This window comes from Apodemus sylvaticus, chromosome 1 (genome assembly GCF_947179515.1).
Source record: "Apodemus sylvaticus chromosome 1, mApoSyl1.1, whole genome shotgun sequence".
Classification (NCBI taxonomy): Eukaryota; Metazoa; Chordata; class Mammalia; order Rodentia; family Muridae; genus Apodemus; species Apodemus sylvaticus.
Genome location: NC_067472.1, coordinates 90,348,569 through 90,375,755, shown reverse-complemented (window position 1 = coordinate 90,375,755; position 27,187 = coordinate 90,348,569). Strand labels below are relative to the sequence as shown.

Genomic DNA, 27,187 nt, shown 5'->3' with positions numbered 1-27,187 from the left:
AAACTACCTAACTACTCAAGTGCAAACAGAAAATCTCAACAGGCCCATAACAAATAGAGAAATTGAATTAGTAATCAAAGTTCCCAACAAAGCAATGACTGCACTAGAAGGATCCCCAGCACTCTATCAAACACTGAGCAACGATGTACACTGATCGTTCAGTGCTCTTCCAAAAAAACAGGAGAGAGTAGTTTCCCCTCTATTCCATGGGGCCCCAAATACCTTGCTGACAGATAAGAATGTCACAGGAAAAGAAAACTGAAAATCAATATCCTTTATGAATGTAAATACAATCTCTTTAAGAAAACAAGCAAATTCCATCTAACAGAATATTGAAAACAGTATTTGCCATAACAAGTAGAATTTAACCAAGAAATTATAAGGTGGTTTCATCTAAGCAAATCAATGAAATGCATTAAAATAATAGAAAAAGGGTGTATATGGGGGCAGGGGAGTCCTGCATAATCATCTCAAAATTATATAGAAAACATATTCAACCTTTCTATGATAACTCCTAGAACTACAAGTAAAAAAAGAAAGAAAACTTAGAACAACCAAGGCTTTATGATTCCCAGCCAACACTGAATCAATGGCAAAAACCTTCAAGTTTTGCCTCTAACATCAGGAACAAGAAAACTCACCACTGTTTTGAGAGCTACATCCCATACTACTACACAAGAAGAATATGGAAAAATATCCAAACTGGCAAGAAAAGAAAAAACAAAACAAAACAAAACAATTTTAGAATACACACATACACAGTGAAAGAGACAGAGACATACATATTAGGATTAACACACAAAAGCTCAATTTAGCCATTTGTGCCAGGAATAGATATAAATAACCCAAAAGGAAATAAAGAAAGTCCATTTATAATACCGCCTACAAGAATTTAACACCTGGGTATAAATCTAACCAAAGAGATGGAAACAGTTACACCCTGGAACTATAAAACACTGTTGAAATAAATAATGAAAACATAAAATTGCCTAAGTGTCCACCAACTTGAAAAAATGAGAAAAATATGGGATACATACAATGGAACACTATTTTACCAAGTGTGTCACCTGTGATGACACGCATGAAACTGGCTGACATTGTGTTAAGTGAAATAAACCAAGGCACAGAAGGACAAGTATGGCCTGAGCCTGCTCATATGTGCAAATCTAAAGTCAGCTGATTCCATAGAAATTGAAGGGAGAGCTAGAGCAAGGACTGAAGGAGCTTAAGGGGTTTACAGCCCCATAGGAGGAACAATATGAATCAACCAGTTCTCCCCAGAGCTCCCATGGACTTAGCTATCAACCAAAGGGGACCCATGGCTCCAGCCACATGGGTAGCAGAGGATGGCTTGGTCAAACATCAGTGAGAGGAGAGGCCCTTAGATCCGTGAAGGCTCATTGCCCCAGGGTAGGGGAATGCCAGGACAAGGAAGCTAGAGTGGGTGGGTTAGTGAGCAGGGGGTGGTAGGATGGCATAGAGGGTTTTCGGACAAGAAATGAGGAAAGGGGATAGCATTTGAAATGTAAATAAAGAAAATATCTAACGATAATAATAATAAAAAAAGAAATTGAAGGTAGAATAGCAGTTGCCAGAGATTCTGGGAAACTTGAAGGGGAGAAGACATGAGGACTGTCTGATCAATAGATACCCAGATATAGTTAGGAGAAATGAGACCTGGCATCCCCCTGCACTGCATGATTGTGGGTCATGATAATGGAATGTTATATGTTCAGAAAAGAAGAAAGGATTCTAAGTGTCTTGGCATTTAAAAAAAATTACAAATGCTAGAGAAGACAGGCTGGCTTTCCTTGACTGAACATTGTAAAATCCACCCATGTATCAAAACACATTGGGAGGGACAACATACATACATATAATCTTCATTTGTCAGTGAAAAATTTTTTTATTCGATATATTTTTTATTTACATTTCAAATGATTTCCCCTTTTCTAGCCGTCCACTCCCCGAAAGTCCCATAAGCCCCCTTCTCTCCCCCTGTCCTCCCACCCACCCCTTCCCACTTCCCCATTCTGGTTTTGCTGAATACTGCTTCACTGAGTCTTTCCAGAACAAGGAAATCAATAAGAAATACAGACAGAAATACAAAGAAAGAAGTATCTGTATTGACAAGAAGACATTATTAAGATGTCAATATTATTCAGAGGAATATACATATTCAAGGGAATCCCTGTTAATCCTTTTTACAAAATGGAGAAAATAATTCTTAGGCTCATATGGAACTACAAAGGTCCCTCAAAACTGCAATGACCTTTTAAAAAGAGAATAAAGCAAAAGATTAGCACCTTAACATTTACTACAAATCAACAGTTGCTAACACAGTGTGGCACTGACATAGAGACAGGCTGGCCAGCAGCAGAATGGACAGCTCAGGGACAAACCCTCACACATACATTTGTTTTATTTTTTAGGAGGTGCCACAACTATTAAAAGGAAGATGGTAGCCTTTTCAGCAAATGGTGTGAGAAAAACTGGACAGCCACTGGCAAAAGATAAGGACATCCAATTTGTATAGCGTGTGTACGCCTTTCTCTTACATAGCAGTAGTGCAGTAAGCTCTAGGTACTAGCATGGAATATGGAGTGTCTATAGGTCCAGGTACACACATCCTGCTTAGAATATCTGAGGAAAGTCAAGGGTTTTAAAGGCTGCATGGTTTTAAACTCCCAACTACATGTGACAGTGGTCAGATGCCTAATGCAAAGGAGAAGAGATATGATTTTATTTTTCAGGCAAGCCAGCCGGATTCTGATGTAGACACTGGTAACTGTGGAGGAGGCTTCCCACTTTGATTTCAAGTGTCCATGAGCAGGTGTGTTTACTGCCTCCATGACTGCTGCATCTCAGTCTCACAATTGTGAGCAAGCAGAATAGCTAATGTCTGGGGCTTATGTTCAGGGGCCCAGTGGATCCCTATCTAGAAAGATGTCTCTAAGGATAGGACTAATAGAAGAATGGAGGGATCAGAAGTCAGTAAAGCTACTTGTACAGAAGTTAGTCTAAGAGATGCTGCCTGAATCCTGCACTGCATCCTGGCAGTGTGCCTCCTCAGCTACTTGGAGGTGGGAGATCCTGTGTGGTGTGCACCATAGATGGCATGCTACAGTTTCCAGAAATACAGGACAGGCAACCTGGAGGAGAATAATGACTCAGAGCCCTAAATATGTCTGTGACACTACTCCAGCATAGGATCCAAATACCAGCTTCAATCAGCAGCGAGTGCCACCCCACCATGGTCCTTACTTCTGGCAGTCAGGACAGTTGTTCAACCATCTTAATCAGTTTACTTGGCTCACCAAGATATGGCTGTTCTTGGAAGAGTGAAGGAAGCAAGAGAGGAGTTTATGTTCTATTTTGTAAAGACCAGAGAGGTAGGTGTTCCTCTTCTCACTGGGGGGGGGGGGGGGGGGATGGGGCAGGTATGAATGTATGCCATTTCATGCCTATCTATCTCCTCTCAAATATAGTAGTTGTTCATGTACATTTCAAGTGAAGTGACCATGATTTAGTTTGGAGCAAAATGTTTGCTTGTCTGGACTCAGCCTAAAATACAGTTCCACCCAAATCCTGTGATAACAAAAGGCTGCGCTGTTTAGTTGCATAAATCCATAAGTTCTCTACTCATAGCTTAAGTGTGTATACTTTTAATCCACTGCCAACATAGTTTTTATTTATAATAAAGCTTAGATTAACCAAAGTACTAAAGGATTTAAAATTTAAATTATTTTGGTATGTAAGTTAATATTGGGGTTAATAGAAAATATTGGTATTGGTAATGGGGTTAATAGAAAATACCTTGAGAGAACAGCTTGCCTGTAATTGAGAATCTTCCTACAAATCAAATCCCACTGAGCTGCTCTCAACAGGTTTAGCCAGCCTAACCAAGCACAGCTTTGCTATCCAAGGATACAACTCTGAGTCGCTAAATCCTGCACAAAGTTGTTCCCATCCACACCTGCTCACCTACAGAGTACAACATCATCAATACCTTTGAGGGGAAACAACTTTAATCACTGAACACATAGCAATATCTATTCCCATGAGAAATTATGTCATTGCTGTAATAAAATTAGGCAACATAATGATAAGAAAACTACAGTAGCAAAAAATAAGTCCCATGTGTGGTTTTGAGCTGGGGAGAGTATTAGTGGTAAAAATACTAAACCAACAGATAACTTCTGTGTATAGTTTACTTAAAAGTTCCCAAGACTTGGTCAGTTGAATGAAGAATATTACTGACTGCTGGTACAAGCTCAGAATCAAGATGAAACAGTTAGCTTACTTTCAATCAGTGTTCCAAGCGGAGCTGCCATGAAGGGCCAGATCACTGGTGAGCACATGTTCTCTAACCTGAACACAAAGACCAACTCTATAGAGAAGGGTGACTTTCGGAAACCCCATGGGAATATAGATCTAGGACCCTTAGTCTAAAATGTGGAAACTAGCACTACCTCAGACTTTAGAATATTTGCATAGATTTACCAATGAAGAAAAAAATGATATAAAAATGTTTTAAAAACCAGAACTTTTCAACGTCATCTTGACAACCACTACTTCCAATTTCAGAGCCTTTCTTTTTTGAAACCAGAAGGCTCACCCTTGACTCATTTGTCTCTGAAGACTTTTTAATCAGTCCTGAGAGGGAACCATTCCTTAGAACCAGTAATCACTTGGATCATCTGAGTCTCCCCCACATTCCTTCTCTCACAGGGAATTGAGTTCCCTACCAAACACAGAGAGGCGTCTATGGTCAGAAGCCATTACAACTCTGAGATTGCTTCTGGGCTGTTTCATCAGTTTCCTTAGAATCTCAGTGAGGTGGTTTATATCTGTGGCTTAAGCCTATTAAAATGCCTTTGTTCGTGTTCTAAGCCACAGATACAAAGAAACTGCTGCCTTCAGACTGGCTGTACCCTGACTAGGTAGTTCATATAACCAGGCTAATATGTTAAAAAGAACTTGACACAGGAATTATTAATAAGCAGAACAAGGTCACTACCTCTGAGCTGGGGTCACTTACAAAGAACACACAAATGAAATTGAGGTTGGCTTCTGTGTACTTGGCTATTTTCTTACATTGGATTCCTCTGGCAACCTATCTTTAAACATTTAAAGCCATGTTTACAAGGAGGCTCTGAAAGAGCTTCAAACCATTATGCCCCTAATTGAATTCCCCAGGAGTCCAGTAAACTCAGAGGAAAACAGAAAAATCATAACATTTGCTAAATAATCTCAAAGCACATTTCACTACAAGGTTATATGACCTGCTTTTTTTTTCTTTTTTTGAGTTCAAGGATGAATGAAGAATATTACTGAATGCTTCGTTATTTAGACCAAAATTTAAAAAAAAAGAACTTTACCCATTAGTGATGAAATACTTAAATCTGCAGTTTTACCTTTTTTCCCCCAAAGGAAATTTTCAAAAAAAAAAAAATTTTAAAAAAAAGCCACGAAAACAAACCCCAAACAGACCCCAAAGGCAGAATTTCCTACTGTATGTGACCAGTTTCCCAGTGTGAAAGCTCAAGGTGAGGCAAAGACCTGTGGACAACCAAAGACGGTTAACAGTGACAGGGTGGGAGAGAGGAATGAGAACCAGGCGGGACTTTTATATGTATGTGAGTTCGAAGCAAACTCTATTAAGAGAAGAAAAAAGTAAAGGTTCTCGAGACCGACTAGTTATAACAATGCCCCCAGCCTTGGCTTTACTTTGAAACAGGCTTTTATGGTGTTTTTATCCATAGCTGCCTTGTCCATGCCTGTGTTTGTTGTGACTACTAAGCAAAAACATGTGGGCTTGAGCATTTCCAAAACTGTGCCGCGGCTCCCCACTTACCTGGCTTGTATGTTAGTCCAGGGGGGAAGAGGAATCCCTGTTGGGCGGCAGCAGCTGCTGCCAAGGTCCGCTGGTCATGTGGAAAAATTGGGATCATGAGCGGAGGCATGTGCCCCTGAACCTGCTAAACAGAAGAGAGCCTGTGATCAGACAGGGAGCAGATGTTACCAAGAAGCATTTGTCTTCCACTGCTGGAGCTGCTCTGGTGCCCACACGGCTGCCCACTTGAAACTTCTTTCCAGAGCTGAAACTGAGAACACTCAGGCAAACTCCAACTAACTGGTCTCCTTAGATGCCGTGAGCACACCACCGGAGCCTGACCACATCCCTGCCTTCACCTCAAGGTGGTCAGTGGCCTTCCTCTCTCTTGACTTGTTTTTCTTGCCTTCTTTCTTGAAAGAAAGAACAGGAAAACTAAATGCTCTGCTTTTCTCGCCCTGTGGGTGAGAGGTTCTGCCCTTTCCCCTGCACTGCATTCTAAGCTTCATTGGAAAACAGTATTTAGTATCCATGGCCTGAAAGTAATATCTAATTGTTATATATTCCAGAAGCTGTCTCCCTCATCCAGGAGCTTCTTCCAAAGCCTCAGTGCATTATATTAAACACATAGCGCTTCAGATTTAAGGCTACTATATCTTGGCGCCCAATTAAACTAATATCCTTTGCCATACACACCTCGATGTAACATATAAATTGCTTGTCAGCTTTATGCACTGCCATGTAGCTCAGTAATTATGGAGTTGTATCCACCGAGCAACTCATAATAAATCCTACTATATCAGATTTCATTTGACCTCAATAAACGTATCAAAGACCACAAAAATGCAAAAGAGAAAAACATTCGCTCTGCATCAGTATTTGTACTCCATATAAAGGAAATCAGAGCTATGACAGAATCATGCTCCTAAAAATCACATTTTAATTTCCTACCTCCCTTCTCTTTTCTAGCAAGCCGCCCTGGTTCCAGCATAGCAGGCAGGGAGGCTTGTCCTGGCTTTTAAGGCAGGATTCCATAGGCTGAGCTATGGAACTTTCCTCATTTAAAGATCAGAACAAAGATGTGTCAGAAGGCACAGTTTTTTGGTTTAGGCTTTTGGTGGCACGAAATGACTACATTATACACTTAACTAGGCATTAAGATAGAAAGGTTTCCCAGCAATTCTACAAACTCCAGATGCATCCTCTGTTTAAATTCTTAAATCTCTTCTTTAGACAAAATTCCATATATGAGCTGATGTCCCTGTCTAAATGGTACCAGCTTGCTTTCTTCTGTCCCTGTCCCTCACGGCCAGGGACACTGTGCAAATGCTTCTGTATGGGTCTGAGAGGTTTCATTTGCCAACAGTCTTTCTCGGGGGAATGCCCTAAGATGTGGGTTAATAAAGGGCAAGCAAAAAATAAACACTTTACAGTATTTTTTCTGAATTCATTTCTCAGGAAAATCAACTTATAATAAAAAGGTCTTTGTGCAATTACTACCTTGCCAGTGGGGCGTGAAAGAAACTCGCTTTGAGCAGCTATTTCTTCTGTTTTAGCTGAGGTAAGCCCAAGCTTTGTACATGGGAGAACAAACTTTGCCTGCTTAAATTGGAGCTGAGCCTCTAGTGCTGTTGTCTCACCTTTAGCCTGGGGGAAAAGTACCAGGTTTGCTCTTCGACCCCAGTTTCCTGTGACCCTGTACAAATGTGAGATGTCCAAGATGAAAATGGCAAGTTCATACGAGAAAACAAAACACAATGTCTGTATGAGTGACCACTGCTCTTCAAAGGACATCCCTTTGAAAATGTGGTCCTATCATGGGTCTAGAACACCATATAGATGCCTTACCCTGAAGAAGAGGTAACAGAGAAGAGTGAGGAGTCTGTGTTATTTACTTTCTCTCTCTCTGTCTCTCTCTGTCTCTTCCTCCCTCTCTGTCTCTCCCTCTCTCTCTGTGTGTGTATTTGTGTTTTCTTCCTTCCTTCCTTCCTTCCTTCCTTCCTTCCTTCCTTCCTTCCTTCCTTCCTTCCTTCCTTCTCGTAATAATGAAATAAGCTGCTACTATGTGTTAGGGATTTGAGAAGCAGCTGAAGGAATTACTGCTACTCAGCAGTAGAGAGAGAGAGAAAGGATAACATTGTGTGCCATGTATAAAAGATGCTGCTGAGACTGAACAGTTATAGGGACAGAATAAGTATCAAAAGAAAGGGCTTTTAGGGAAACTGTGTACAAAGATGGATTTTTTTTGGTATGTTTATCTAATAATAGTGGCTCTGAGATGGAGCAGTACCTGCCCTTTCCCTAGAGGTACTGTATACTTCCACACAAATTGAGTGTGTGCGCGCACTTGTGTGTGTACATACATACATACATACATAACATACAAACATACATACATAAACAAAACATATGGAGCCATTCCAAGTTTGTGGTTTGTGATTCTACGATTATTAAAATGCTATCCTACCTCACTAAGCTCAGGTACTATCACAGAAGAGGGAGCAGAAAGATTCCAAGAGGTAAAAGTTAGAGAGGATGGGAAACACATCATGAACACACTAGAGCTATGGCTGCTGTACAAGATGAAGCCAGTCAACATTGTAGCATGGAAGGGGAGTGAGCTCATGAGCTCCCACCTCTAACTGAGGACTTATGACAGCTGATAGCTTCCGAGGTACAGAGAGTAAAAAATTTTTTAAGAATGTGACCACGCCCCCAGAGGTTGGCCATACTCTGTTTGATGGTCCCAAAGTCATGAGAATACAGGCATGAACATTGTATGAAATGGAACTTTAAAAAGTGATGGGGTGGATGGAGGCTGGAGAGACAGCTCAGCAGCTAAAAGCACTTGCTGCTCCTGTGGAGGGCAGGATTAGTTCCCAGAACCCACATGATGACTTGCAATAACGATCTGTTCCTACAGTTCCAGGGGCACCTAATGTCCTCTTCTACCCTTAATGGGCACCAGGTATTAATGTGGTACTCATACATATATTAAGGCAAAATGTTCATATAAATAGAATAAAAGTAAATGAATTATCTTTATAAAAAGAAAAAGAAGACATGAAAAGGATGTAGAGAGGCAGGGCTAGAAGAGAGCAAGGATGAATATGACAAAAACTCACTGTGTTGTTAGAATTAACAGAAACACTTTTAAAAGAACATAGTGTGACTGTAGTAATTCCTTTCATGTATTTACTGAAAACTGGCAGAGTCTCCATTAGTGAACAAGGCCAAGTCTCTGTCCCCTGCACTTCGTGAGCCATGTGCTCTTCAGAAACTTAACCCTCCTGACCCTGTCACCACTTGCAAGCACTGACAGGTGTCATGGAGTCACTGTGACGATAGGAGAACCGAGCCCGAGCCCGAGCCCGAGCCCGAGCCCATTCTTTGACATAGCAGTTGTGTTATATTGTAGCCAACATTAGTTTTTTGGTTTGTTTGTTTGTTTGTTTGTTTGTTTGTTTTTGTATGTTTGGCAACAGGAAAATATCAAATTATGGTTAAGCAGAAGACAATAGATCTTATCCATAACTCTGCTTCAAGAAGAAAAACTAACTGGATCATTTAGTTGAGACAGTAGATACTTGTCATTTACTTATCAGATACTGAGCTTCACCTTTGTGTAGGACAATTTTGAAATTTTGGTTTCTTTAAAAAACACAGAAATATAAAAATACGTTTTGTTTTAATCTCAGACATGGGATATAGGACTGCTTCCGACTTCCACAGTAGCTGTCTATGATTTGCCTTGTGCTCTAGCAGAGGCATGATTTTGCCAGCTGAAGATAGTTTCTGAGATTGTGTGCTGTTAAAAATTCTGGGCATTTTTCAGAGGGTATATATACCCTAGGGCCTCAAGGTGCATGGTGGGTTGTTGTTACTTGATTTTTGGCTCATTGTTGGTCATGGTTTGTTAAGTAGTCATATGCAAAGAAGAAATAACAACAAGAAGAAATTAAATAAACTGATGGCAGAGATCAAACTTTCCCCAAGGAAGTAGGCACCCCTAATGAACAGAAAGTAGGCTAAGGATAATATCTTTCCATTTTCTGACCCTTGACATTATTCAGGGACCTCTTTCCTCTGTATCCTTTTTTCCCTCTCTCTTATGTAGTTTTAGGGATCGGAAGGATAGGGGAAAAGAATGGAAGAAAGAAGAACCCACAAAGTAGCAAAGAAAAGCTTTGCCTGTGTAATCTAGTACCAAGTTTCTAGAAAAAACTTGAAATGGGAGAAGTGGGATTAATTACAAGGACTGTCTGGAGGTGAAGCATGGCAGCTTCTAGTGTCCCTTGTTAATCAGCATCTTGAAAACTTCATTTTCCATCAGGTATGCAACCAACACAGAGAAGAGTTGAGTGTGGTTGTTCATCTGAAATTACCACTTTCTACAGCTGGCTCGCTGTTAGGTGTCTAAGTAAAATGGCTGTGGTTGTTTTTATTTCTTTATTGTGTATATTGTGTGTGTAGTGTGACATATGTGTGTGAATACATATATGTCTGTGGAGTGCACCTGTGGAGGTCAGAGGACAACCTTGGGTACTGGTAGGTCTTCAATGCTCACCTTGTTTAAGACTGTCTTTGTTGTCGATTGCTATGAATGCCAGGCTAGCTGGCCTGGAAGCTCCAGAGATACTCCTGTATCTGCTTCCCTTCTTCTCCAAGGAGAATTGAATGACAGATGTATACTACTACACCTGGCTTTATGTGAGTTCTGCAAATTCTATCTCAGATTCTCACATTTGCACATCACATGTTTTATCCACTGAGCCATCTCTCTAGTCCCTGGGGTTGTTTTGCATGCTAAATAACATTACTGTAGGAGTTTTGTATTAACATGAAGTATGAATTTGGGGTCATTCCTTTCTGTCGTACTCTACAAGTTAAGGTTAAAACCAAACCCTTCACTGATAACTATTATCCAGGAGGCTGTTTCAGTCAAGAGGTTGGGAAAGAGACAGCATGAGAGCGACAGTGCTAACAGAGCCAGGACAGGAGCTCAGAGAAGATTTAGGCTGGCGAGTGTCAGAGCATAGGTCTGGCCAACAGCATCAGCAACACTTTTCACAGAGAAAATTCTTTAGGTCTATAGCATGTCTTCTGAGTTAGATGCTCTGAGGTGAGGTACAATGAACCAAATATTTAAACCAACATTTCAGGGAAAGTGATGACGCTTTTATGTGCAGCCACACAAACAAGTGTTTCTTAAAACGGACAAGGCTCTGCCCTACCTTCATGAATTTGGAATCTGTACTGGAGGTGAAGCTGGAGCATGGACAACTCTGACCATCTCCCAAGAAATGCTGGTACTGCTGGCCAGGGGCAATTCCTTGAGAATCTCCACTTTAGTGCAATTCTTAAATTTTACACACAAGGAAACAGACTAAGATATAAGATAAAGGCTAAGGTTACACTGCCTCTGACAGCTGGACCTAGAGTCCAGAACTGTCAATAACTCTACACAGTTGTTTATTACATGGTGATTTCAGTAGTAGTAAAAAGAGATATCAGTTTTGGGTAAGAGACCCAGAGGTCTCTAGCTGATAGTAATTATGGTCAGGACCATATTCTTGGAGATAGTTCTAGGGTTTGGATAATGGGAGCACTGTCAAATTGTAAATAGTTTCCTCCTTTCTCTCATTGTTACCCAGAACTTACTGCTCTGAATATTTACTGTCACTAATTCCAATCACTGATTATAACACATTCATTAGCTATAATCATTTAGCTCTAAGCAATAAAATTACTTGTAACATCTTATTCCAAACAATAGGGATCAAATCCCCTTTGTGCATGTGATCAAGAGCTCTACTACGAAGCTAGATTCCCAGCACTTTGTCCTTCATTTATTATGAATAAAGCAACAATATAGTGAAGCAAAGTGTCCTTTTAAAGCCACTGATTAGAATGTAGGCTGAGTGCAGACAGGACATTTCCTTTTGAGCTTTAGTTAAAGAAGTGGCGATGATGCCCGATATTTTCCATTGTTTCCTTTACACCTCCCATCGAAAAGGTGATGTACTTACCCTCTCTCATTTAATCCTTACAAGCCCATGAGGCACTCAGTTTTATTCTTACTCACTCAATGAGAAAGCCAAAGCTGGATGACACTAAAATAACTTGCTAAAATAACTTCATTAAATAAAAATGTAGCATGTTCAGGATCCAAGGTCAGATCAAGATCAAAGTTTATACTTGTCAGGGCTAAAGCTTCTAATACAAATTGTCATGCTATATTAAGCATGAAGTCAGGTTTTATAAAGCAGATCTAAATGGCATTGGGAATACAGTTCTTTGAAGCAAAGTTGTAGATTTCTACTCATTTGTAGTAAACAATACAGTGAGATTATAGGCAGCCTTTATCCAGTGTCCTTCAATTGGAAAGATGCTAGAATTTACACCGTATAACACAAAGGGACTGACATTTGTATTTTCACAGCTTACTCAGAGCTGCCCAGTATGTTGAAAATATTGTCTTAAAAATTAACAAGGTTAACAAAACCTATTGATACTTCTCTCCCCTTCTATAGTCTTCTCAGCAGCAGGCTATCCCTGTGCTAACAGACTGTTGCACGAACATGGGAATGAAAGGGAAAGGCAGCAATAAAGATTGGGAAAGAGGACTTGGTGGCTACACAAGAACCACAGAGCAGGCATTTTCTTCTCCTGTGGGCTGTGAACTGAGTGACAGTGACTAGGGCAGATGAAGCATTATGAAGACACATAAAAGTTCTATGTGTTCTGAAAAATGTGATCCTGACTTCTGTTCCACTCACCCATTTGGAGGCATGCTAGGAAGGGTAGTCACTTGGAAGAAGGCAGCTTCCCAAAGTATTTTACTGAAAACTAAAAGCAATCAAATTCCCCACACTCTATCAAAGAGTAACCAGTCTCCACATGTCTTGTCATGTTGACATATCAAGATTTTAGATAGCATTTTTCTTTCTTGAAATTGTGACTTTCCTTGTATATATTGAGATATTATTTAATTATTCTATAGATAATGAGAAAGAAATGACTTTATGAATGCAGAGAATAAAGTTTGATGTGGCCAAAATAAATCCCAGCAGTCATTATTTTTACTGCTTTGGAAGAAAGCACTAATTGGCAGGATATCTGGTGAGTTAACAAGAAAGAAGGATCTCATCTCAGGTCAAGCTTAGTGGATGCTGGAAGGAACAAATGACTCCGAAGCACAACTGTTTCCCCGTCCTACACTTCTGCAACCCCTGACCGACACGTTTCCCTTTTTAGCAAGAGTAGAGAACACATTCTCCATCATACAGGCTGCATGCCTTGAAATTTTAATTGGTGGGGTGTTCCACGAATCATTCAGGAAGGAAGGCAGCAGCAGATGCTTGTGAAACACTTGGGTCTGCTCCCTTCCAAATTCATGAAATAGCATTGCTGTGTCAAGACTCCTGCCTTTGTTTTCCCTGTGCTAAGTTGTTGACGATGCCATTTCTTGCCATCTGCCCCGAGCTTCATTAAAGATACATGAATGGACTAAGTCGCCTGATAGCTTGTGAGGGACAGGTGCTATTGTTTGTCCCTGAAGACTTGCACTAAAGATCTGACTCAGAATACTTGAGAAAGAGCATCTGTAGCAGTCAGTCAGAGCAACTTGGCAGAGACCTGGCTGCGTGCTAATATGCAAACAAAGCAACACTCAGGGGGCCTCATTTTCTCTTTCATGGAGATGGTTCCACTTTTTTTTAGTGATATGCAATAAGTATTCATGTTGAAAAATCATGTACATATTAACGTCTGTGCTTGAGTTAAAGACTGGGCAAGTCAAGGTTTTTTAAATAATTTATTTCTAGAAAATAATACCTGGTATGGTTTAATTGGAAAGTCTTTTGAAATGTTGGAAAGAAAATCTCCAATGTGTGTAACGCCATGATGGAAAGAAAGAGGAAGATGAAGGAGAGACAACAGAGACAGAGACAGAGAAACATAGGCAGAACTAGCACACAGACAGACAGTGGAGAGGGGTCAGTTTCCCTAATTGCCACACTTATCATGGCTGAGGATAGCTGAGTCAAATGTATAATATATTATTATTCCACGGTAAAAACTGGCACATCTAGGAGAATGAATAAAAGGCCCAAGAAACTTATATGAAGAGCTTTAAAGTGCAGATAGGAATTCCCTCTTGGCCAAACAGTACCTATCAAACTATAACACCTCAGTAGTTAATTCTGAGGGATTATGAAAGAAAAGGTCTCATTTGGTAGTATATATTCTTCCCTCAATAGAAACTTTTTCAGTGGCAAGTGTTCTGCTAAGTGTGTGTGACACCAGATGACTCTGTTCTGTCCTTTCTTAGGAAGTCCACACAGAGTCCTCTTGGTTGACCACAGGCCTCATCTACTAAGCTCTTCAGTTCACTTGCCATGTCTTTCTAGGTACATGCAAAGCCCCTGAGTGGCCAGTGCCATTTATATTTTAATCTACCCCATTACTCTCAACAAAGGGATAAGAACATAATGAACATTGTGTAATGACTGATCAGTGGTTCAAAACAAGACCAGGAATTTCCACATTGTGGTAACATTGTGCTTACACCTGCAAAGGGTAGGAAAATGTCAAAGCACATCTTGAGATAACCTTGTTTGCATTTGCTTGCCATATCTAGCAAATCTCTAGCTGAGTGCAGTTAAAAAATAATCAAAGGGAAATCCTGGCAGGAACAGGCTTGAAATACAAATTTCCTAGAGAATTTGTACACAGAATCCCATCAAGAGTCAACAAATATACACTAGAGTCCATTCACAAAAGGCTGTTTGGTTCCTGTTTGTTGTTGGGGGCAGGGTAGTAGTCTATCATCTCAGTCCCTCTGGCCCTCCCTCCTCTCCCTCTCTTTTCATCTGTCCTCTCTCCCCTTTCTCGCCTTCTCAGCTTTCTCGGGTGCCAGTAGGATAATAGATGAGATAGTTTGTGGCCATTATTCATTGTTTTTTATAATTTAAAAATTATAATATAAAATTTTATAATTATAATTATGAAATATTTGGTATAATTCAGTGTCCCCTAGAATTTTCCAAATTCTTACTAATTAGCCTAGAAGATTTCCCCACAAAAGTAGAGCCAACTAAATATATTATAGTTTAAAAGTATCCTTTACAAAACTCAATTTTTACTTCAGTCATCTACTTTTGCAATCAAATTAACAAAGAACTAACTTTATATTGCATGGATACCACTTGCCCTACTTCCTTTTCATTGCCGTGATAGGGACCATGACAGAAAGGAACCGGGAGGAATGGGGTTATTTGTCTTACTCACTCCAAGCACAGCCCCTCAATGGCGGATGGCCGGGCAAGAACTCGAGTAGGAACCTGGAGATAGGAACTGAGGCAGAGATCATGGAGGAATGCTGCATCCTGTCTTGATCCTCATAGCTTATTCACCCAGTTTTTTTACAGCATCCATGACCACAGTGAGCTGTGCCCCCTTCCATCAATCATTAATCAAGAAAGTGCCCTCACAGACTTTGTACATAGCAATCTGAAGGAGGCAGTTCTTCACTAGTTTTCCCTCTCTTAAAATGTCTATCTGGTGTCAAGGTGACAAGCTATGCAGCACACTATTCTATACATTACATGTCAACAAGAAGTTAATCTAAGAGAACAGCTACAACACATATTCTCTTTACTAATCAGACCGGTACATAGTAAAACATTTGAAATATTTACAGAAGAAATGAAAGAGATAGTTTGTTCCCAGCTTCTCATTGTCCCCACACCATTACCATGAGTGAATGAAGTAGGCAAAATTAAATCAGTTTGCTCAATTGTACTTAAGACAATCATTCAACCCCCACCTGCCCCCTGTACTCCCACTCCCCTCCCCCCAAGCCCAGCTCTCCTTGCTTTCTTCCTTGATTATTCAGCAGAGAAGGGATCTTTGAGAAGAGCACAGAGGCTGTCAGTCAATGGGCACACGCCCTACAGGACTTCTCAAGATAAACACCCCAAAGAGGAAGCCAGTCCTGATGGAGACACTTGCCCATCTTAACACCTCTTCATTCTCACTGCATACTTCATACTCTAGCCCCAGCAGCATTTTAAGTGGGCTGACATCTTATTAATCTACCAGATCCCAATAATGAAGGCTATTACTTTAATTCTGGTTTGTCTATGTGTGCTCTAAGTATGGAACTTTTCAAAGAAAAGAACATGAATTCGACACTAATAGACTTACTTTCTACAATCTCTTACTTACTTGTCCCTCATTCCTTATTCCTGAAATGAAGAGCTTAACACACAGCCACCTCAGTTACTCTTGGGAGGCACAGTACTTCCTGAGGAAGGAGGAGTGCCTATCTTAATTCAACTCTTCAAAACCCATGCATCGTGTCTCTATCACTTCACGCTGGTAGCTAGGTACTAGAGATATAAAGTGTCTATGGCTTCACTTCATTATAAAGTACTATTTAGTTAGTCTTCACTATACCCTAATATAAGTCCTCCTGTCTGTCAGATTTCTTTGAAATAATGTCAACCAAGCAAGGAAGAATTTGCTTAAGAAGAAAAATCAAATTATGGCCAAAAAATTCCATCAGGTATTGCTCCATGATCTTTCCATGGTGTGTACACCAGAAAAAAAACAAGAATATTTATGAGAACATAAGTCAGATAATTTTCTAAAAAAGATGACAAATGTTCATTAAATGTGCTTAACTTTCCATACTATGTTTTAAGAAACTCTCACCAGGAGGGAGATAGAATATCTTGGCCATAAAGAAATTAATAAAACATGTTATGCAAAAGTAAAATTTATGATTCATTTGGAATTAGATATCTACCACCTTTCAATCCATACAAATGCATAATCTTGTCAATTAAATATTATTGTTAAGGTCTAGTAGTATGTTAAAATCACTTTAAAGTGCGACTAAGGAAAATTCATGTGTGTTTATTACTCCTCAAGGGTCTATTAGTGGGCATTTTATTCAGATCCATGCTGTAAAATCTGCATAAAGTCAGCATATTGTTATCCCCATGTGTGCATTTGTTTGGTTAAAGCAGAACAGCAAATCTCAATTTTTGCAACTTCTGGAAAAGTCAAGAGAACTAAAACAGTCTTAATTTTAATCAGATACAAACAGTTATCACTACAGAAGTGAAGAGTTGACTATTATGCAAATAGTCACAGTTAGTGGTCACCACGCCATCACAGAAGACCGAGCTAGTCAATTACTTTGGCTATTTCCAAAGACTAGTGAAGATGAATGTCCTATGCTAGCCTGTCTTCTGTCTGGAGAAGTAGGAAGCATTTTAGAGACTGATGATTGTTGTTCTTAAGTGGAAACCTCATTAAATACACAATGATCAGAGTGTTTTGCCAAGATGAAAATTATTTCTTCATATTTTGTATGAACGCCATCTAAGTACATTCCCATTTGTAAAGAATGTGGTGTTCCAGTCTCTGTAGCAGCTACATCCATATATAAACCTTTCATAAACTTTTGACCTGTAATGAAGGCAAACTGGGTTTGACTCCTGAACTGTTTTATAGAAGCATGTTCTGCTAGTAGTGACCACAGTTCAATTATTAAATTCTTCGTCTAGAATGCAGGTTTATTTTTGGAACTGCAAGTCTTGTTAAAGTTCTGTTCAAGCACCTTAACTGCGGGAGCATTGTGTTCACAGGCTCAGTAGGAGGCTTTGCACAAACTAGGTGCTCAAGAATTTGTGACAGATGTATCCAAAGCTTGTATTTGACTTAAAAGCTAAGCAAAAACAGTGCTGAAGACTTTTATCTGCTTGATTAAGTCAAATTCCTCATATCTGCAAGCCTTGGATGAAGGTAACAAGAGGAGAAACCTCCAGACACAACTTACCGGCGCGCTTGAGTTTGGCTATGCCAGAATCTAACTTTCAGGTTTGCTATTTAATAAGAAAAATTAAAATTGATTTAATTCATTTATGACGACTTTTTTTCTAGTTTCATTAGTTGAATTTTCTCTTTACTTGTAGATGGTGCTAAAAGTCTTCACCAACTGCATCACTCCTGCCTAAGAGGATGAGACATTCTCAACAGGACCAGAAGTATAATATTCTAAAGTAGTAATTTTAAAAAAGTTTGTTATGCCACATTGGGCTGGCCATACAATACATATTCTAGAAGAAAATTTAAGCTTCAACTAACTCAGAGAACAAAAGCTGTTCTTTCTTATGCAAGGCCTGAGGAAGACACTGTGCATGAGGTAAAGAGAGTGTAAGGTTTCCGTGTTGTCAATGGCTGGTATGTAGACATCTTAGGAGATATCAGTGGGAGGCCACTCTGCATACTGTGTGTGACTGGAGGGTAAGCAGGTGATAGTCAAAGAGTGGGTACTGAGGACAGTCACCATAAGCCTGGTGGTCTCAAGTTTGTCATCTATTATACACACCAAGTTTTGAACAAAACCCCTCATTCACTATGATGTCATCCTAGAGCATTATGTACAATTCCTCCAGTACTTTTAACATGTACACCACACATATGCATACATTCACAACATACACAGAAATATATAATATATACACACAAAGCATACTTACATAATACATACCATATCACATAAAAAGCCACATTCACATGGCACATACACCATATACTTATATACAAATGCACAAATATATACTTATATACATATATTCACATAACACGACAAAATTTAAAAGCACACTGTATAGATATATACCCACATATTCACATCCAATAGACACAGGATCGCCTACACACCATACATACTCAAAAAAATCACACAACATTCTTTTATATACCACACACACATCCATACACAAGTTCACATATATACCACAGATACATATAATATACTCTCATATATCATACACACTCACACACAAACACATGCTCACTCACATACACACAGCATACACATGTTCATTCATACACATACCACATACATAAAACATGCAGACAACACACTCTCATATGCCATACATATACACCATAAACACACACACACACACACACACACACACACACACAAAGTATATGCACTTACACATATGCATTCTCATACATGTGTAAACTCACACTTACTATTGCTACCCAAGCTTGATGAACAGTCATCCATTGGGCTAGCAGGAAGACAGTGTGGAAGGCAAGAAGGACAGTGGATGTTCAGATGCTTCTCTACTAGCTAGAGGACAAGATAGTGGGAAAATAAGCTCTGAGGTGAGCTAAGAGGAGAGCAACTCTGGGCAGTGACTCTGGGGTTGTAGGTACAAAAGTACTGAGCTAACAAAAATATCAGGGAGGGGTGGTGAGGCCAGCATACAGTTAGCAGAGAGGGGAAAGGAGAGGCTAGAAAGTCATAGATCCTCTAGAAAGACATTGGATCCTTTAGGGTAGTGAAAAACTCAGGAAGTTGGTTTTTTTCACCCTGAGAGTTAAACACAGTCCCTGGGAGGGCTTGAAGAGAGAGTAGTGGCTTGAGATCTAGTTTAAGCTTATCACAGTGCAAAATGACCCGTTTAGAAACTGTCTCAGTGGTCCACAACCAGGGGTGATGTGGGCCTGTTTTTCTCTTGCGTATCTTCTCTGTTGAAGCAGAAGGAAACATGTGGCAGACATCACAATAGGCTTCAGCGGAGTATCTCCAAATGCGAAAGAAGAAGAGGGACTGTGATGTTGGCTGAGCCATGCTCTCCTATAGGTCTCCTGAGAAGCCATGGTGATGACTTCCTTGGCCTTCATCCTTGGAGATGAATGTGCCCCTTTGAATCCAGCTTCTGCTTCGCGCTACAGCTGAGCTGAGCAGATCTTCCAAACGGGATGGAACCTGGTATGCCACAGCAACTTTCTCCCACCTACTATGTCCCTTACCAAAATTTTAGGCAATGGAGAAAGTAAATGGCACAAACTAAATACAAAATCTTAATTCAATTTCTTTGTAGAAATTAGAGGCACCTACAACCTTTTTATGGGAAAATATCAATAATAAAGATCCCAGTGACAAAAATTAATAGATGCAAGCTGGCCCAAATATCGGTTGAATAAAGCTTCTTTACATTTTTTTGGGTAATAAGAATAATGCCATATTTGTTAAATAAAAATGTGCTCTATAGTATAAAATCAGATGTGACAGCCATTCACCTCTTGCCACCCTGCTGGTACAATGGCCAGCCAATAGTATTGTTTTGTGCAGATTAGTGCTAACTCAATGCAATTAATAACTCAGCAATAGGATCACAACTAAAGAAACAGAACCCAATGGTGATGAGAAACAGAGAGATGCTGGTGAGCCTGCAGGATAAAGGAAGGACAGAGCCTACTAAGAACTTGTCTGGATGGGGTAAAAACATATGAAGGTGTTGGAAGAAAGAGGCATGAGGACTGCCACAGGACAAGGCTTGTACATAATACGACTCTTTCTATAGAAGGGGAAAAAAGCAAATCAAGCTAAGTGTGGCACATGCCTATAATTCTAATTGCTCTGAGGCAGAAACAGGATAGCCTATAAGTCTGAGGCCAACCCATTTTACACAGCAATTTCTAAGGCAGACAGGGCTACAGAAAAGACTTAATTTCTAGAAAAGAAAAAAAAAGTGAGGTGTGAGAAAGAAAGGGAGAGAGAAAAAGGAGAGGGTGAGAGAAAAAAGAGAGAAAAGGAGAAAGAAAGGGAAGGGGAAAGAGGGAGAAAGAAAAGGGAGAGAGGGAGAGGGGGAGAGAAAAAGGAGAGGACAAGACAAAGAGGGGGGAAAGAGAGGGAGGGAGAATGAGAGGGGGGAGAAAAAGAGAGGGGAAAGGAGAGAGAGAGAGACAGAGAGATGATTCTAAGATTTCCTTCATTCTGTATTTTTTTTTTTTACTTAAGCACAATGTTCCATTCCCTTTGAGAATAATTCTTGATGGAAAGTTAGGAAAGGAATGCACATCACAAATTTAAAATATGCCCGTATAAAGTCTTCCTAAACTTCTGGACCTTTAAGAGAACCTTGCTGGACAAGTTTGTCCTAATCATGAATTGTTAAGATGGCTAAGTGTAGCAGGAACACAGGAAAAGAACAGGAGGAAGCAAAGCCGCCTTCCCGCGGGGAGCAACACCCACGGCTGCAGTTTGACTTGTCTGCTGGCATTCTGTTCCTGGCTTCAGCAAAAGGAGACTCCGAAGCTGGGAGTTCAACCCACCCTGGAATAGTGTGTGAAAGCTGCAATGACCAAAAGCTCCTCACAAAATGAAATTGCTATAATACATGAAAAAAATGTATGTGAGAAGACGTGCGACTCTCTTTCTACGTGTGCTTCTTGTGCTTTGTCTTGGCTCTTTTTCTTCCGTTTGTTTTGTGGTAAAACAGGAGTTGGAGAGGTCTGCCCAGAGTCAGGGGAAAGAAAATTGTAATCAGAAAATATTGTATGAAAAAACTTTTTCAACAAAATAGAAAAAGCCTTCATACGTATATTTTCATTTTTTTTGTGCACATATGCATGTGTTCGTGTGTATATACACATGTGTGAGACTATATGTACATAATGTGTTTGCATGCATAAAGAAGTCAGAAAACAAACTTCTGGTGTCTTTCTATACCACTCTTCACATTATTTTTTGAGACAAGTTCTCTGACCAATCCTGGAGATCACTAATCTGGCAAGACTGGCTGACTGGCAAGCACCTACAGATCCATCTACCTCTGCACACAAGTCCCCAAGTCCCTGAGCCAGGGTGGCATGCATGCACAATGCCTGGTGCTTTAGGTGGATGCTCAGATTCCTATGCTTTGTGACCCACATGCTCATTTGCGGGAAGTCCTTTAAATTAAAATTCCATATGACTATTGAAAAGTAGGGTATTTAGATTGCTAAACAAGCCAATATAAATACAAGGGCTGATCTATCAGTACCCCAACATTAGCTACTACTGGTATAGAAGATGGTGTTTATTATTCCATTTATAGAGAGGTTATTTCCAAATCAAGCCTATCAGATTATACATGTAATTTTAAGCCATATAAACTTCTGTAAATACAAAAATGAAACAAAGAAAGAGACTCTTTTTCTGCTACTGCACCCCTTCAACAAAAGGGCAGGAAAGAGAAAGCAAGGATGTTTATTTAGGTGGTTATTATCTCTTATCTACACTGTTTCTGCCCACTACTTCTCCTGTAACTAAAGGCAATCATGTTCTTTGTTAAGAGAGAAGCACACACTGGAGCCCAGGAGAAGCACACACTGGCATGCCCACATGGTTATCACAGAACTGACTTGACACAAGGACCCAGTACATCCGTGTCTCCAGCTGCAGTGCTTATGGCAAAAGCTGCAAGCCTCAGATTTAAGTTTTTGACATTGGATGGTTTTGGTTACATCCTGAACTCCTAAATATTTACTGTCAATTTGTGAGTATACACTGACCAGAGTCTTGCTATCAAGTCCATAATTATTTGGAATAATGATCAAAGCCAAGGGCAATTGTTTTTTAAATGTACATTAAAATTTTTCCAAGTCAATGGCACAAAGCCTAGCTTTCATTTTCTTTAGCCTTTTAAATTTAAGTTTAAAATATAAACCCTTGTTGGGTCCTACAATGCCACACCATGGTTAAAGTTTCCATGGTAGAATACGGGGATGAATGTATATGGAAATTATCAGCCAATAACAATAGGTCTTTGTCCAGCTGTGACTACTCCTGTCCTCTAAGGCTAGTCCTTATCTGGCTCAGGAAATGCCTGTTGTAACTGACAGGTAGGAGATTAAATCTACAGCTGCAGCAACACAATCTCAGCTCTGTTAGACGGGCTTTCATTGGGAAGCACTACAAACACGTAATTTGTTTACGTTGTACCAGCGATCTCTGACAAAGCAGACTGTCTAGCTGAGACAAATGTGGTTAAACCCATTTATTGTATTATTTCTGCTACACAGAACAAGCTCTTAAAAGGCAGGAACAAGACAAGGCACAAGGCTCTCGCTGTCTAAAGAAATCAAGAAGAGAGACTCCTTGCTACACTGACCTTTTACACGGAAGGCACAGTCTCCCCTGAAAAGTGTTGATTCCGGTTTCTCTTTTAAGTGGGTGGCTCAATTACATTTCTGCTTTCAGTTTCTGAGATTCTTTTGTTCCTTACCAACATAAACATGCGTGAAATCCTGTATCCAAACATCTTTAAACTCAAGAACATGATGAATATTTACAGAAAGTGCTGTGGCATCTCCTCCCAAAATATCTATAATGAAAGTGCTGTTGACAAATGTTTATTACAAATTCTGATCATGTTATTTGACTTCTTCATTTCATTTAATGAAAAAGATAACTTTGTAACTCACAAAGGTTACGAATAGCATTTCCTTCAAGTTAAATAGTCCTGCAAAACAGCATGTACCTGTGAAAACCGTTAGAGGAGAATCCTAACAACAGGACGGAAAAGAGCACTGCCCTCATCTCATTATGACCTCACTGCTCTGTGCTGAAAATGACAGTAACTAGAATAATAACCAATCTCAACTAGAAATGGAAAATAATTTTGCTTTTCTAAGTTAAAGTCTCTTCTTCATATTTACACTTTTATATATAAAGTCTACTTACTCAGCTCTATCTAGTACTCAGAATATGATTATGCACAAACTGTAACATTAGTAATAGCTACAGTTTAAACATTACATATACATACATGTGTGTGTCCAAAGAGTGATAATCAGTGTGACCAGACAGCAGATGGTATGTAATTTCATTTTTAAAATAGAAAAACAGATGCTATAATTCAAACTTGCCTGAAGAATTAGGAAGACTGGTGTAATAGACAAAAGGATTATAGAACTACATCCAAAGCAGTCAAGGGCCTCATACTCTAATATGTCATTCCTCTTTAAAATCACACTCTATTTTTGCCTTAATAATCATCATTAAACAGGAGAGTGAGAGAAGAATCTCCTAAGTTAAAATGCTTGAAAACCGGAGATAGTCTGAAGATACAGCAAGTATGCAATAAGCTCGCTGAATCCATGGGGCCTCCCTCAAACAGTATGGATAATGAGGGGAATCCATAACAGACATAAACAACCCAGAAAGATGTCTAGACCCCGCATCATTACGTATGATATATGCTCAAGATAGATGGGCAGACATTTGAATGTTCAAGTTAAAACTTGGCTTCTATTAGACTGATTCAGTCACAGCATGGGGTTTTTTTAATAAACAAACCTCAATGTTAGAAACTATTGGGGACTCAAATCATGTATTATGCCACAGCTAGTTAAAGGTGTGGTGTTCTAATGTCTTATATTCCTTGAAGCTTCCTTACAACGGGCTATAAATAATAATAAAGGAAAACCATAGCATATAAAACATACAGAAGTCTAAAGACTCTTGTCTTGAATGTTCAGAACAGTAGATGCAATGCTGGAATTTCAACACATGGGCAAGAAAGAATTTGTATCTTCCATTAAAATTAGAAATGGCTTTAACTATGTGGGCATTGATTTTCATTTTCCATTATTAAAGATGTGGAATAAACTCACATAAAATATGTAATGGTAATTATTTATCTTACTTCAGTAAGTTCTTTGCCAAGCTAGCATGCATAGTATATATATAAACAATACAAAAATAAACATTAGAGTCATACAGTCTTAAAAAGCTAGAAGTGTTTTTAGAGAAAGGTTTTTCAGTATAGTCATCTTAAACATAGAGACGATAAGACCCAGCAATCTTGTATGCCAAGTTCTCAAAACCTAAGGTCAAAACCCAAACTGAAGGCCAGTCTGTTTCCATTGCTACTCAAAACATTAGAAAATGCAATTTTTAAGGATGAAAAAGAACTATAGTCCAGTGATTCTCACACAGACAAGGTAGCACCCCTGTACTTTTTCAGAACTGTGTTTGCCCCCACCTGCTTCCATGGTGCCGGTGGCCACAAATGACAAAGGCCAGAGGATGTGCGGATGCTTTGACTTGGTGGTGGCATTACCAGGTAAAGTACATACATGTTATTAAATTTGCTGAAATCCAATTTCAGGGATTTTAATTTCCACTTACAGTTTCTTTTTGTCTTTTAACATAGAACCTAAAAACAGTCCCCCATTTTCTTATCTAAATTTTACTCTGAGTTCTTTAGTACAAGTCCACACATAATAAGAGAATGAGGACAAATCTCCCTTTGTCTAAAGGGAGCTACCAGGCTACACTGGGAATTACCTTTCTTCTTTTCACCTGCCCCCACCAATCTTTATGCCTATGACATGTATTCAAATTAGTCATACATTATCATTTTACAAAATACATGAAACCATTCATTCTGAATGCAGAATGATAACTTTGACCTTTAAATTCCTGACAATATACAGAGCTTTCCAAAAACTGTTTAGTAAAATATAAATTGTTTGTGGGGGGGTATACTCCTGAAATTAATTTTTAAAAAGCTACACATGAGTAGGCTAAGTAGAATATAGTATATAAAAAGAACAATATATCATACATAAATATGGACTGTTTAGAGAATGTAAGGTTGGTTTAGCATTTGAAAACTAATCAATGTAATTCATTATAATAAAACTAAAACAATGATTATGTTAACAATAGAGAAGAATTTTTTATTAAAATCTATTTATGGTTTTAAAAAAGAAAACTTTCAACAAACCCAACTGAAAGGGAAGTTCTCCAGAACCATCAAGGTTATTTGATAATCCAGCAGTTGCTGAAAATAAATAAAATTCACAATGTGGAAAATCTGTGGAAAACATGATCACTACCATAGAAAACCTGAAAGAATCAAAATGCTATAAAAAGCAAAGAACTAACAAGTAAATAATTACTTGACTCAACACACAGGGTTAAACAAAAGAAGATCAGTTTCTTTTCTATATAGTGGCAATGAACAACTAAACTTTTTTGAAAAGTCTATATGTGCTTGCATAAAAATGAGCCAGAAAACTTTAACCAAAAACTCCAAGACTTCTATGCTGATAGAATACATGACACAAAAGCACAGTCCACAGCCTGAGTGCCAAGCAAACGAGACTGTGCTGTTATTCAACAATGGCCAAGGATGGAAAGTTCTGGCATTTTTACCACCCAAAAGAAATACTTATGCCAAGTCATGGAGACGCTGTGGTCATTTCACTATATTGAGCACATAAAAGTAGAAAATTATAAAGGAAATCTAAAACACCATAGCAAGAAAGCAACTAACATATTCATGGAATAGAGTAGTTATATTGTTCAGATAGCAATTCTCTTCATATTGAATCACCAAATACAGTATAAATAAAAACTCATCTGTGGGTAAGCATAAAGCTCAATAATAGTGTCCCCTTGGTCCGTGATCCATCTCAGCACTGCAAAATAAATAAATAGATAGGTAGATGGATAGATACATACATACATACATACATACATAAGTTGCTCTATGGATGGATGGATGGATGGATGGATACATATATAATACATACAAATGTTCATACACATACATAGATACACAGATGATATAGATAGAAGATAGATGCATGCATACATATATTCATACAGATATATAGATATATGACATAGATCGAAGTTAGATAGATACATAGATATACATAGATACATACATAGGTGATATAAATATAAGATAGATGATAGAATAGCTACACAGATGATAGATACAAATAACTGGCATATGATTGAAAGAGTATGTAGTAGATAGATTAAAATATCATTGAACAAGGTGGGCGAGGTAATTTAAAGAAGAAAGGATAGGTTTTTTTAATGAATTTTTTTTAGAAATAGATACCAGTACAAAAAAGTAGGAGTACCTATTCTTCTTACGTTATACACAAAGTCTAATTCAAATGGATCAATATCTAACATAAAAGTTAAAGTTAGAAAACTTCTAGACAAAAATGTAGGAAAAGGCTTTGTGACATTGTATTAGACAAATAATTAAAATATGTGTTCATAATGAAGTTAAAAAGAAAAAAACACAGATCAACCAAATTATAAACTTTGACATAAATAAAACTTCATTCAATCAAACAAAATTCAATGAAACATGAAAATACACAACTGAAAACACAAGTTACAAGCTGGGAAAATGATTTGTGAAATAAATTGTGTGTGTGTGTGTGTGTGTGTTTGTGTGTGTGTGTAAATATATGTGTGTGCATCTGGATCTGTGTTTGTGGGTGTATGTACATGTTGTATGTAGCTACTATTTTTGTGTATTTGCATGCATGTATATATGTATGTATGGATGCACGTATGAGTGTATTTGTGTGTATTCTGCAGTGGAGTGACAACTATATGTGACTTGAGAATCACAGAAGCATGTTTTAAAGAGCAGCAAATAAGATTCCAAAGAAACACAATGCATCTACCCCACCACCCTTTAAAGGTTTCGTATAAAGGTATTAGGGAAG

General features: G+C 38.8%; 1 protein-coding gene across 9 annotated transcripts in view; it reads right to left on the bottom strand.

The window, feature by feature from the left end:
• Sox6 (SRY-box transcription factor 6) overlaps positions 1-27,187 on the bottom strand; it is a 449,973-nt gene that overhangs the window by 115,132 nt on the left and 307,654 nt on the right. For 5 of the 9 annotated variants that reach the window (XM_052200776.1, XM_052200792.1, XM_052200809.1 and 2 more), the window contains one exon: positions 5,858-5,981. In XM_052200776.1, coding sequence (XP_052056736.1) covers positions 5,858-5,981 — 124 coding nt within the window. The remainder of the gene's footprint in view (positions 1-5,857; positions 5,982-27,187) is intronic. The other 4 variants (XM_052200801.1, XM_052200785.1, XM_052200827.1 and 1 more) reach the window with 1 other exon arrangement.